This window comes from Leuresthes tenuis, unplaced genomic scaffold (assembly GCF_036924035.1).
Source record: "Leuresthes tenuis unplaced genomic scaffold, fLeuTen1.0.hap1 SCAF_10, whole genome shotgun sequence".
Lineage (NCBI taxonomy): Eukaryota > Metazoa > Chordata > Actinopteri > Atheriniformes > Atherinopsidae > Leuresthes > Leuresthes tenuis.
The window spans coordinates 32315450-32328722 of record NW_027325364.1 but is presented as its reverse complement, the minus strand read 5'-3'; the positions used below and the strand labels follow the sequence as shown (position 1 = coordinate 32328722).

General features: G+C 38.6%; 1 protein-coding gene across 3 annotated transcripts in view; it reads left to right on the top strand.

Moving 5' to 3' along the window:
- The window catches only part of grik2 (glutamate receptor, ionotropic, kainate 2), a 351124-nt gene that overhangs the window by 307383 nt on the left and 30468 nt on the right, over positions 1-13273 (top strand). For 2 of the 3 annotated variants that reach the window (XM_072394949.1, XM_072394950.1), the window contains exon 16: positions 5881-6131. In XM_072394949.1, coding sequence (XP_072251050.1) covers positions 5881-6131 — 251 coding nt within the window. Of the gene's footprint in view, positions 1-5880; positions 6132-6413; positions 6518-13273 lie in introns of those variants that run through there. The other variant, XM_072394951.1, reaches the window with a different exon arrangement.

Here is a 13273-nt window from a genome sequence, read left to right as displayed (position 1 = left end):
GTCTCATGAAAAAAACTGTGCAAACAAGATTTTCTTACCCACCGAGAATGCATGATAACTGATCCAACCTTTTTTTTGCATAAAAGGCAGGATTTTACAAAGTCGTCAGTGACTTGTTGTTTTTCTGAGTCATAAAAGGTATACCAAAGAAAATTATATATAGTTACGTAATGTTACAGTAATCATAATGTCCATGCTTGTGTCAGTGAATACAATTCAACGTAAGAGAGCAAAGTTGTGCTGTCCATCACCTCAGATTTGATTAGCTGTTACTTGTACTGAGTCTGTGGTCATGATAAAGCTTTGACATACTGTATCAAATGCCTCACAATGCAATATGTTCCCCTTTAAAATCTCTAGCACATCTGACAATGTGCAGCATACATCCAACTCTGACATTAAACATTGTTACAAAGGACAGACTGTTGCCTATTTTCATCTCATGAGTCAAGAGGCTTTAAGTGTTCACACATTTTATCTCCTAGCCCCGTGAATGTGAGCTAGGACACTAACATGAGAGGTGGCACAGTGAACATCAGCTTTCATACTGCTTGCCTTTATCCTCATAATTTCTTCTGATTGGGCAAATCTGATACTGTTTCAATCAATCAACATTTATTTATATAGCACCTTGCAACAACCAGAGATTGACCAAAGTGCTTCACAATTCCAGAAAGGAATTTCAAGGATTCTCAGTGTGGTAACAAGGGATTTATCTAACACATTGGCTTTTTCTGCTCCTGTGCAAAGTACTTGGCAATGAATAACAAGGACTAGAAGTCAATTCATTCTTGCTGTCACCATGGTGATAGATACTTTTAAAACCTATATGCTTATTGCTCTGTAATAAGGAGTGAGACACCAGAAGGCCTCTAGCAAAGATGAAGGACAGAGATGTTAAAGAATGTGAACACAACCTTGTTACTGCAGCCACGCTGCTGTGAGGCTTTAGGCTGCAGCTCAAAAATCTGCTCTATCCAGGGAGCACAGATTATCACTGTTTAGTCTTTTGGTTGCAGAGCTGGAGTCTGTGGCTGAACAGGTGGAGCAGCTGCACTGACTACTTTAGGCCAACCAAGTAGCCAAAGTGACAGAACTCTGAACCCCCTGAAACACAAAAGTAGAAACTATGATTGGAGTAAAAGCAAATCTGCATGAATGTGTGTGAATGTGGCTTGTACTGTCAAGCACCCTGAATGGTCAACAAGATCTGAACTGCAGAAATGCAGTCCATTTACTAAATATTGCATTACTAAACCATCTTTATGTACATATAAGTATATCTTATATAAATGATAAGAATATAATTTAATCTTAGATAAATTACAATCACAGGCGTTACTGTTTCTATACCTGCTTTAAGATCCTGATTGCTGTGCATCGGCCGTTCAGCAGGAGGTTTGGAAAGTAACAACTGGACAGGATTCAGATTTTTTTCCGTCAACCTTCAGGTTTGATCAGGAAAGATGTGTGACTTTCTTTTTTAATCACAGGACTTTGCAGAAGGGTCTGGTAATTAGAAATAGGTGGGAAGTGAAGTAGGAGGAGAGATGCAGGGGCTGCTGGGAAAAACTGAAGTAATTTAGTCATGCACAGGCATCCCCTATCTTCTGAGGGAATATTTCAAAGCTCATTTTGGGAATGTTAACTTATCATGGCAAGGAAACAGCTCTCAGTGAAAACATTAGCACAGATTAATGATGGCAACGGTTTTAATAAGACAGCTACTGTGTACAGATAACATGAGTGGAAATCAGAATAGGATATAGTCCATCCAATTCTAGAAAGAGTTCTAAATGAATACCTTCATATGAACAACAACAGGGCTGCACTGAGACTGAGAGGTTGATATATTTCCTCTTCACTTTACTGGGTTACAGGTTTCAACTATACCTGGGTGTGGTTTCATATAATAAATAATAACAAAATACAACTTAGGTTGGGATACATCAGAATAAACAAACACCCCCAAATTAACTTAACCTGTGACTATCACCAGTCCAGTATAAAGAGCTAAATAAAATGAAGTTGGTAATTAAATAAGCACTAAACACTCACCGTCACTGTTAACAGAGCACTTCCTGAAACGGCGCTCTCATTGTGAAACCGATGCGTGCTACTTCCGGTTATCATTAGCTTCGAATGTCGGTGGATATAACGCCACTTTAAACTAATTCTGCTCTATTTTAGCACAGCGATAACACTCTCTGAACTGTACTAAAACCAAAGAACAAGCATACAAACATAACTGAAAATGAACGTGACACATTTACCACCGAGGTGTACAGGTGAGCAAAGTGGCTATTCAGCAGGTTTCAAGACAGAGCCGACACGGCGGGGAACCGAAGTAATTAAGCTCCGAACTCTCGTCGGCAGCAATTAACAAAGAATATATACACAGCCACATTAATACAAAAATATAACACCAGTCATACAATAACTGTACTCACTTGTCATTCACGCACTGATTATTCAGAGAGGTTTGGGTCCCACACATCTGCAATTTACTTTATACCAACGCATACAACTTTTTCACTGTGTGACGTCACTCACGGTATAGCCAACCTGGCTCACTGCAAGATCAACACTGATAGCTGGCGATTTTGGCGCCTTTTCTACAGCAACACTTGGCATAATACACAGTGCCATTTATTATTGAACAAGAAAACTATCATTTTTTCCAGACTATAAGACACATCGGAGTATGAGTTGCATCAGTCAAAAAATGCATCAAGAAGAGGAAAAAAACATATATAAGTTGCATTTATTTAGCAATTCATTTCACAAACTCCAGTTGTCACTATATTCACACTTTTCTGCCCTTTCTCTGCGACACTTCGACCCATGTCAAACGTGAGGGGGACCTCGTCCATGTTGATGATGTGATCTGGTGACACATGTTCAGTTACCTGCTTGCCTGCAGTTGCGTTCCATGAAGCGGTAACACCAAGAAGGCCCGCCTGCAGAGTCATTTATATTCATCTCCTTGACAAGAACCAGTGATGGAGACGTAACTGCACTGTTGACGAGCCTCTCCTGGCAATACGTTGTTCCAGCACCCACCTGTGGACTTGTTCCTCCAGCTCTGGCCGTCTTGTTTCCAGCGCACGATCAGCTTCCTTTGTTTTCTTCATCAGTCAGATTAACCTCTGCTTTCCTCCAGTCCCTCACAAGTTTCTCACTCACCCCAAACTTTCTTTTTGCTGCTCGATTGCTGTTTTCAGCTGCATATTGTACCACCTGTAGTTTGTAATCTGCAGAGTAGGATTTTCTTTCTCAGCTGTCTTTCTCAGTGGTACAGGAGCAGCACATAGTAATCACAGCATTTCAATAACCCTGAGCTCTGGAATTTGACTGGGTCATTGCAACACTTTGATTCTTTTATTTTTTTGACATTTTGTTGAAGATTTGCTGAATCATCTTCACTCTAGTCTCCTCTGTCCAAAGGGCAGAAGTCTTTTGGTTTGCTCAGGTGTTACTCAGCAAACCTAAGCCATGCTGATATGTTCTATTTAGAGAGATGGACTTCCTCCTGAAACCCTTCCCAAAAAGCCATACTTGTTCAGTCTTTTTCTAATTATTTGCCATGATCCTTGACATTTAACATACTTACCAAGACCTGTAGAGTCTGAGATGTAGAAACGTAGCTTTATAAATTTTCTATTTTTTTCTTTGAGCACTGCACAGTTTGAGCTTAGGGTGAACTTCCTTGAACATCCACTTCTGTGAAGACTGGTGACTGTCTTAAATATCTTCCACTTGTAGATTATATTTCTCATTGTAGAATGATGGACTTTATGAATATTATGTTTATGTTTATGTATTTAGCAGATGCTTTTATCCAAAGCGACTTACAAATGAAAATATAACAAGCTATATAAAAAGCTAACAATAAACTACATAGAAGGAACCCACTAGTCCGACTCTGTCAGAGGTGACAGAGTAGAGATAGGGTGCAGGCATAGAAGGAAGTGCAGAAAGATAAAGTGCAAAGATAGAGGGGGTAGGGAAGTACAAGGTAAGTGCTGGGATAGGAGATGCTCTCTGAAGAGCTGGATTTTCAAGAGCTTCTTGAAGATAGACAGGGACGCCCCTGTTCTGGTAGCGCTCGGTAGGTCATTCCACCATCGTGGGACGACACATGAAAAGAGTTTGGATTGTCTTAGGCGTGGTGTAGGAGCTGCTAGACGACAATCCTGGGACGAACGGAGGGACCGAGTTGTGACATAAGCCTTTGCAAGAGCATTCAAGTAGATGGGAGCCGTTCCATTAAGCACTTTGTAGGCTAACATCAGTGACTTGAATTTGATGCGGGCGGCTAAGGGTAGCCAGTGGAGTTCAATGAACAGAGGGGTGATGTGTGTTTATTGTGATGTGTGTATATGTCTTTCCTCCTTTGCATTGAGTTTACACACACACCTGAATGCCCCAAACCAACAAACTGCCAAACTGACTTTTAAAGAAGTGGTCACACTTGCTGATGATTAATTAATCAAGTGCATTTGATTTGCAGCATTCAGCTGCTGCTCACTCTTAAATGCTATCGAAGCAGTATGGGTGCATTTGTTTTTACATTTTGGCTTCGTTTTTAGATTGTGATGCTTTGAAATAAGTCATGTGTTGTCCATTTTAGGTTTTCCTGACCCAATCTAACTTGTCTGCTATGGACCAAATGATTTTTATTAAATCCTGATACATAAAGCCTTTGAATTGAAAGAGGGTGTACTCTCTTTTTGCAACCACCACATTTATCGTAGTAAAATGGGAAATCAAATTAAGTACTAACTGAATAGAATATAGAAATATGGAAAATGCAAACTGTCACATTGTGGTGCTGAGCCTGACATTGTAATACCCGGTACTGTAAATATTATCTAAGTTCACCATGTCAGCATACTAACCTTAGCACACAGAATTGTTGAGATTTTGATCAAGGAATAAGGAAGTCATTAGAATATAGGTACTAAAACATGTTTTCACATCCTCTGCTCCTGTCCTGTGACCCCAACACACCCCCTCCAGCTCCTTTATAAAAAACTCCATTCTTTTTTTAAATTTTTTATAAAGAACCACTTTATGATTCTGTTAAATCCAATTGTGGTAAGTCTACATTATACTGGAATGAGCTCATTCTTTTTTAGATTGAATACCTCTGTATAAGTTATAGAAAAAATGTAATGCTCAACCAGTGTAGACCTTGAATGCAGATACAGACTGCAATAAGTGTCTCTGGATGCCAAAAAAGAAGGTGAAATGATAATACAGCACTCAGTATACAGACTTCAGAGTCTTCACATTCCTCGATTCACAGTAAACTTAACAAGTTTGGAAATATCTTCATGGCCCAAAGGAATCCACTGTGCAGCGATCCATCATGTCATAAACCTCCTGCTGCACTCTATCTCTGCGTGATGTGCACATGAAGAAATGAGATCATGCTGGGGTAAAATAGTTTATAAATACTTTATGTCATGATGGAAAACAAATTCTTCACATTTATTTCGTGTTAGTCTGCATTAAATATAAAGTGAAAAGTTTGGACACACCTACTCATTCAAGATAAATATATATGTAGGTCCAAATCTTTGACTGCCACCGTATCATGCATTAGTATTTTAACAACCCATGCCTTTAAAATACTGCAGGATGAATACTGCACTAAGCTGACGTTTTGCTATCATTATACCTGTTAGGTTCGGGTTAGGGTTAATAAGAGGTATCATATTTACTTAAAATTGAGGTCTAAGTAAATAAAACAATACTCAAGTACGTTAATTCTGGTGGCACCACTACCACTGCATCAGAGGGCACAGATTTAGTCATGTTGATTGCTCACATGTGTTTTGGTCCTACTGGCTCACACGTGTTTTGGTCCTTTAGGCTCTCCATACAGAGATAAGATCACTATTGCCATCCTGCAGCTTCAGGAAGAAGGCAAGCTGCACATGATGAAAGAAAAATGGTGGCGGGGAAATGGCTGTCCAGAAGAGGAGAGTAAGGAGGCCAGCGCCCTTGGGGTGCAGAATATTGGAGGGATCTTCATCGTCCTCGCAGCTGGACTTGTTCTTTCCGTGTTCGTGGCTGTGGGAGAATTCCTTTACAAGTCCAAACAGAATGCACAACTTGAAAAGGTAAGAAAACCATTAACATTTATTTTTGCTTTGTTATACAAAGCAATGCTAGCAGAATTTCTTACCCTAACCACATGAGCTATGAAGTCTCATGGCAAATATAGATACATCGTGAAACGCTAATATGGAACACATTATGAAAACTATACTTGTTTTAGAATTTCTGGTATATAATTTCAATAGTTTATCTCCTTGCCAATTTGCGGAAATTCACACAATAGTGACAGTTACATATAATAAACAGTAAGATAAGGACTGGTTTCTTTGCATTTATTCACTTAGGCCCAATGGCGACAACGAGATAAGAAACGTGAGGAATTCTGCTGTCACCATGGATCCAAGCTAGACTTTAACCACCATCTCAAATGACCCCAAGAAAAACTTCAGAAAAAGTGTTGTCATTATTTTTTTTTCCTCATTTTGTCTTACACTTCCAACAGAGTGGGAACTCCAAGAACAGTTAGATAATATGTTTAGTGTGCTGGTACTAATACACAGTTGGATGCACATATGTTGCAAAGGCTTGCTCCACTGCATGACCCATATCTCCAACTGCCACATCAACTGGCAATCACTCTCAACTGCCTCCGTTCATAGCCGCCTTCCAAACTGCCAGCGTGCTTATCTTGTCACTACGCTGGCTGGTCATGCCTACTGCTTTTAAGCTCATACACAAACATAAATGCATTGACACAAGACTGTATTGTTTGACTGGAGTTTTCCAGTAAACATTCTGCCAAAGATTAGCTGCTAATGCAGTGGCTTGCACCATTTAAAAAAAACGCAGCCAAAAGCAACTACAAAAAAAGTTCCCCCTCAAAACTAATTAGCAATTGGAAAAATTTGAAGTATAAGTATAAGTAAAGGCAACATAAAACAACCAATATAAGTAAAAACCTTTGCCTTTGTGCTGAGGGACATAAATGATGTCTTTCAAAATCATTTTAGAGTTTTACTCTGATTTGTATCTATTGCAGAAGGAGCAGAAGTTGTCACCTGGAAAGCCATGTCAGGAGATTAGTATTTGGTATTTTGTTTGATTTAATATTTGCCATGTTATTTTCCTAACTATGTAGATTTTAACACACAGATTTAACCAAAGAGTTACTGAGGGCAGAATGAAACAGGGATTGAAAAGAAAATATAGGTTCAGAGAAGAGTTTTGGGGAGAGTTTCCTGTTTGATAGATGTGAGTAGCTCCACTATCCACCTAAAATATTTGAAGGCACTATTAAAAATATTTAATACTACAAATGGCATGAATCTTATAACCTAACTCTACTAATGCTATTTTACTGTAAAGGCAGTTAGCCCTTATAGGAGATTACATTCATATTATTCTCTGTAGTGAAGCAGCACAATCCTTATCCTGAGTCAGTTTGATTTTATTTGACCCAGTAACTTTGGACTCATGATTTATACACCCTCATTGTGTGAGTCAGCTTAATCAAATTAATTCAAATGTTAATCAAAGAATTAATCATGGAAAACCGTAATGGAAAAACCTTTGTTTACACACATATGAATGCATACATATACTTATATTGTATAAACACATTAAGGCTTTTCCTGTGGAAAAAGTACAGCAGGGAACAATAGCACATTCTAAAGTTTTAAGGGCTAATAAAGATTATTTTATCACAGTAATGTTCTCTAGCTAAAAAGGATTCACTTAAAACTTTAAATCGTTACCACAGACTCCACAAAGACTGAACATCAATGAACAGCTGTATCAGTATCAGATTATGAAAAATATTTGGATTTCAGAAGAGTTATGCAAAACAAAGATTTCCAACAAAAAAACTCAGAGTAAAAAGTCAGCAACAAGTTTGAAATGCAATGGAAATAATATGATTATTAATTTAGCTGCCAGTTCACATCACTTTCAATAGCACACATTGGACAGATGCAAGAAAACATGTTTGTTACACAAAAATGTTTGTTAATATTAAGTCATTTAAAAAAGTATTTTGAAACTAAAGTCAGAGTTCTTGGTCTAATGAGTGCTCTGACAAATAACCCCATATACATGTTTTGCAACTTTGCAGGAGGGCTTTAAGTAGTATTTCTTTTCCATTTATGTTTATGCCAGGAAAACACTATTAATTTTTTTTTATTGTACACTTGTACATTTGAAAATGATGGGGAACATAAGATGATATTACTGGTGCTGATGAACTATAACCAGTTTATTGCCTGAAATGTTTTACAGGTTGGTATGATTGTTGATAATCTACCCATGTGATAGAATAGCCAAAGCTAATGTAGTTTTTCTTTGTCTTGCATCTGGACGAAATGCACCTTGTGACACGTAGAATAGTGCTTATGTCTACACAGTGGTTCATGTAGGATAATACATGATCATAGATGCTTATCTGCACAATTGTTCAAATCAATGACTATAGTAACCAATTGGTGTATTATAAGATGCTACATAAGTACATCAAGCCGGAGGTGCATTACCTGCATAGGATCTTTCATAACATGCAGCTGGCAGTAAGACAAGCAATGGTCCATTAAGTTCTTCTCAGTCTTATTTTTAGATATTATATACCCATAGTAATGTAGGACGATATAAGGAAATTTTAGTGCACTTATGTGTTTTGGTTTGGTATATATTTAATTCAGTTAATCAGTTTTATTCATAAAGTGCCAAATTACAACAAAATGTCATGTCAACATGCTCGAAAGATCTTTTTCAAGGCAACTATCAGCCGCTTCAATGTTATCCAATTCCAATTCACCAAACTCAAATTCAATGGAATATCAATTATTCCAATTCATACAATACTGTTCCAAAAGAAAAGAAACAAAAGCTGCCTGGCTAAGGAAACCCACTTATCAGATCAAAATTTGGCTTTGGTTCAATCCTGAGCCTGCACAAGGCTATAGTAGAGAGGAAATTTGTTTTAACAGGAACCAGAACCAGATAGATAGATACTTTATTAATCCAGAGGGAAATTCAAAGTATTCAGCAGCTACATAGATGCCCAAAGGCAGGTTAGTATCAACAGCAAACTCAGTTAGTAACAACATACAGTAGGATATAAGTATATAAATATAAAAATGTGCAATGTGCTCATGTGCAAACAGATATGCACTTGAATATGGGTTTAATCAGACTCATGAAGGGACAATGGGAATTATTGTGTGGACAAACACACCCAGATAATGTTGTTGGGTTGGGGTTCCAATTACTCCTGTATGTATATACTCAATTAGACTCAACTGAGCCTATGTTTGCCACACATTTACCAAAGTTCCATCCTTTTTTTCTAAAAATAGGAAAGCATAACTGTATATTTATACAGCCACATTCTCAATAAAGCTCCTCTCATTCAGATATCCTTTCTGTTTCTTTTGTCAGACAGCTACGTGTGTCAGAATTTGTCACTGAGATAAGATAAACCTTTATTAATGGGGAGCCCAACAGTGGGGGAATTTACATTGTTACAGAAGCAAAATACAGTACAGGAGGCTATTAACTATTATTAACTATTAGGATATTAACAATGACATTTTAAAGAAATTAATTAAACAGTATGGGTATATACAGTATGTAAACAGACAAATGATAAAGTATATATGTCTGTGTTTAAAGTGTAGTTAGTGACTGGGTTCAAGTGGGGGTGGGGCTCAGAACTGATCATACAGTATGACCGCAGCAGGAACCAAGAACTTGCGATAAAGCTCTTTCACACATTTAGGATGAGGTTAGGCTATCACTGAAGAAGCTGGTCAGTGATTTCAGACTGTCCTTCAGAGGGTGGAGCTCCTTGATCCTCCTCTCACCACCTCCACTATGTCAAGGGGGCATCCCAGGACAGAGCTGGCCTTCTTGATCACTTTGCCAAGTTTCTTCCTGTCTGCAGCTGAAATGCTGCTGCCCCAGCAGACCACACCAAAGAGAATTGCTGATGCACAACAGTGTCATGAAAGGTCCTTAGCAATGGTTTTCAGTCCTCTCCAGACTCCACAGGCATTCCTCTGCTGCAGCTGATACTCCAGCTTCTTTCTGTAGCTGTCTGATCTTCCTCCTCAGATCTTTCTGGGCTACCTTCAGCTTCTCTTTGCTCCCTGACCTAAAAGCACTTATCTTCTCCTTGAAGAGGTTCATGTCAGGATCCATCCATGGTTTGTTGTTTGAGAAAAAGCTCACAGTCCTGGTGGGGTACAGTGTTCTCCACACAGAAGTTCACGTAATCTGTGATACAGTCTGTCAAACTCTCAATGTCCTCCCTAAGGGCCACAGAGTTCTGACCACACAGTTGAAGAACAGTCACACAGCCTCTTCAGCCTCGGTGGAGCATCCACACCGGACAGCTCGCTGCCTGTTCACAGAGGTTTTGTACACAGGCACTAGATGGACATGGTTGTGGTCTGATCTTCCCAGGTGCCTCCTTTGTGTTGGCATAAAATGAATAAAGCATTCTGTTTTCTCTGGTTTGGCATTTGACATACTTGTTGTTGGGCAGACTGGCAGATGGAGGAGCATGGTGTAAGTCCCCAGAAATGAGAAGGAATGCCCATGGGTTCTGTGTCAGTGTCCTGCTTACCAGAGAGTGGAGGATACCACATGCTGCATCAGCATTAGTAGAGGGGGAACATACACAACGACCATGATCATGTGTAAGAATTCCCTCGGCAAGTAATGTGTTCTAAGGTGATCCAGCTTACCGCTAGCAGTTCAGTGTCCTCGTAGCAGAGTGTCTCTTTGAGAGTGATGTTCCCAGGGTTACACCATCAGCCATTAACAAACACTGCCCCGCTCCTCCTTTCTTCTTACTGCTCTCCGTTGTTCTGTCCACCTGGACAACCTGGAGACAATCCAGAAGGGTTTTCACGGTGCGGTGCTTTCCCAATGTTCTCTCGGGGGCTGGGTCAAAACTGCCAACTCGTCCACCTTGTTTGGAAGTGATCTAAATTTCTCATATGACAACTGACTCCTCCTGACACGGCACTGCAGACCCCTGTCTCCTCCTCTTGAGCTTGTGGGGAACACCTCTGTGTTGTGGAGTGCTAACAGCACTGCTGTTTCCTGCTGCATACAGCTGGTTCCTGCTGCATAATTTACCTCTTTTTTATGTATGTACTTATCTGTTTATTGTAGGGTGTTGAGCATGTATATTTGTGAGCTGCTGGACAATTTGAATTTCTAATTTCTGAGAGTAAAAAATAGAAGCCGGGATACAACGAAATTGTGAAGGAGGAGAAGAGAATAAACAAAACACATAAAAAAAAGACAAAGGTTACTAAGAGGAAAAACTTAAAAGTAAAACTCAAGAGTGAGTGCGAGCTGCTGCAACAGGCTGCCACTCATGTGACGCCAATCTCAGAAATATAGCCTATTATTGTGAGAATGCTTTAAGGAATTCTCACTATTGTTTTCCTGTTTCTCTTTATTATTATAATTCCGTACGTTTTTTGGCACTTAACTAGTCCTACAATCTTTCACCGATTTCTACAAATTTGGTATCAAAACGTTCAGCTCCTACAGGAGATTATTGCTATTATTTTTTTTGTTTATAACTTTTACACTTTTTAAACTATTTAACTTTTATTCAATTTTTCCTGTCATTCAAATGAATGTAAATTTCTTTCAACGCTTCAAAAACTTCCTCCTCTTTCCAACCTAACTAGTTCAGCATATGTTCAGCTAGAGACACCATTCAAATTTTAAAATGTTCACAAGACATTCAGCTATTATCTGATTATTCAGCTTTTTCAAATATTAAGCCAATTCTGAAATATGACAGTTTAAAAAACATGAACATTTTTGCTCCTTCTTGATTTTTATGAATGAGAAGATTAGAGTGGCAGACTGATCATTTTAACTTTTTCTGATTTTCAAACAAATTCCTCTAACTTTCATGCTGTTTAACTCAGACAAACAAATTATACCTTAAGATGTAGGTACACTTGTCCTCCTTCAGCTGATGTAACTACTAAAGAGCTCACATTTACAGAATTCCAGCTATGAGCCTTGAAGCGAGAGAAACCTTTCAATTTCTCTCACTAACTCCAATGGAAATTTGGTCGAACGCCAGAGACAGGTTCAACTGTGGTCAACTCGCTGCCGTTTAAATTTTTTTCACTCCATTGAAATACAAACTACATTGCCGCATTCCTCCAAGCCTTCTGCTTCTTACAGTCTTCAAATGATTTTCCTCGCTCTTCCAGTTTTCTGACAGGAGGTCATAGTATCCAAAAAAGCCATTTCTGCAGGTTATACAGGGAGAGAGCTCGTTAAGCTGCAGCTGTTGACAAACATTGCTATCACTGATGACATCACTCTTCCACTCCCTGCTGTATATTACACTGAAGCCATTTTAACTATTACTCACTTGATTCTAAATTTTCACTAGATTCAGCTATTTGAGCATGTTCAACTAATCCATTCAACTTAAAAAGCATTCTCACAGCTGTTTCGCAGGAACAGCTTTTTTTCTAGTTATTATTAAGAAGCAGCCAATTAAGACTATATGTATACTACTATATGCATTAGCAGGTTTTTGTTATTCACAAATAATACCCTGTTTTTATAACTACTGTGTCATCTGACAAAGTCATCATTCAAGGTTCTTAAAGATGTCTTACAGATGAGAAGTAGGGAAGGCTAACAGCATCAACAGCTACCTTAACTTACAGACAGAACAACAGTAAGTGCATACAGTCACCCAGCCTACATTTTCGTTCAGACTTTATAAACAACTGCTATATTTTAAGCAGGCCAGTCACTAAGAGAACACAAACTTTTAAGTAACAAATCATCTGTATCGTAGATTCTATTCTGCAAGTACCACTTTGCCACTTCCAGTTTCAGGAACAATCTTTTGAAACACGATCTGTGCAGCAGGATAATCAACCAATTGGTGAGCAGCTTAGCATGCGGTGAGCAGCTGAGCCCATGACAGACTTTGAAAGATCGCCACTCATTTATATAATGAGGCAGACATGCATGTAAAAACTAACACAGGGCTATGTAAAAAGAAAACATGGAAATAAATAGGCTTGGAGAAAATAAAGGGGGAGAAAATGCAATGGAAAAATAACAGAGAAATAAATACATCTATAAATACAATCAGTTGTAAAAATGTATGACCAAGTCAAAATGATATAAAGAAGTCAAATATTTTAGGGAA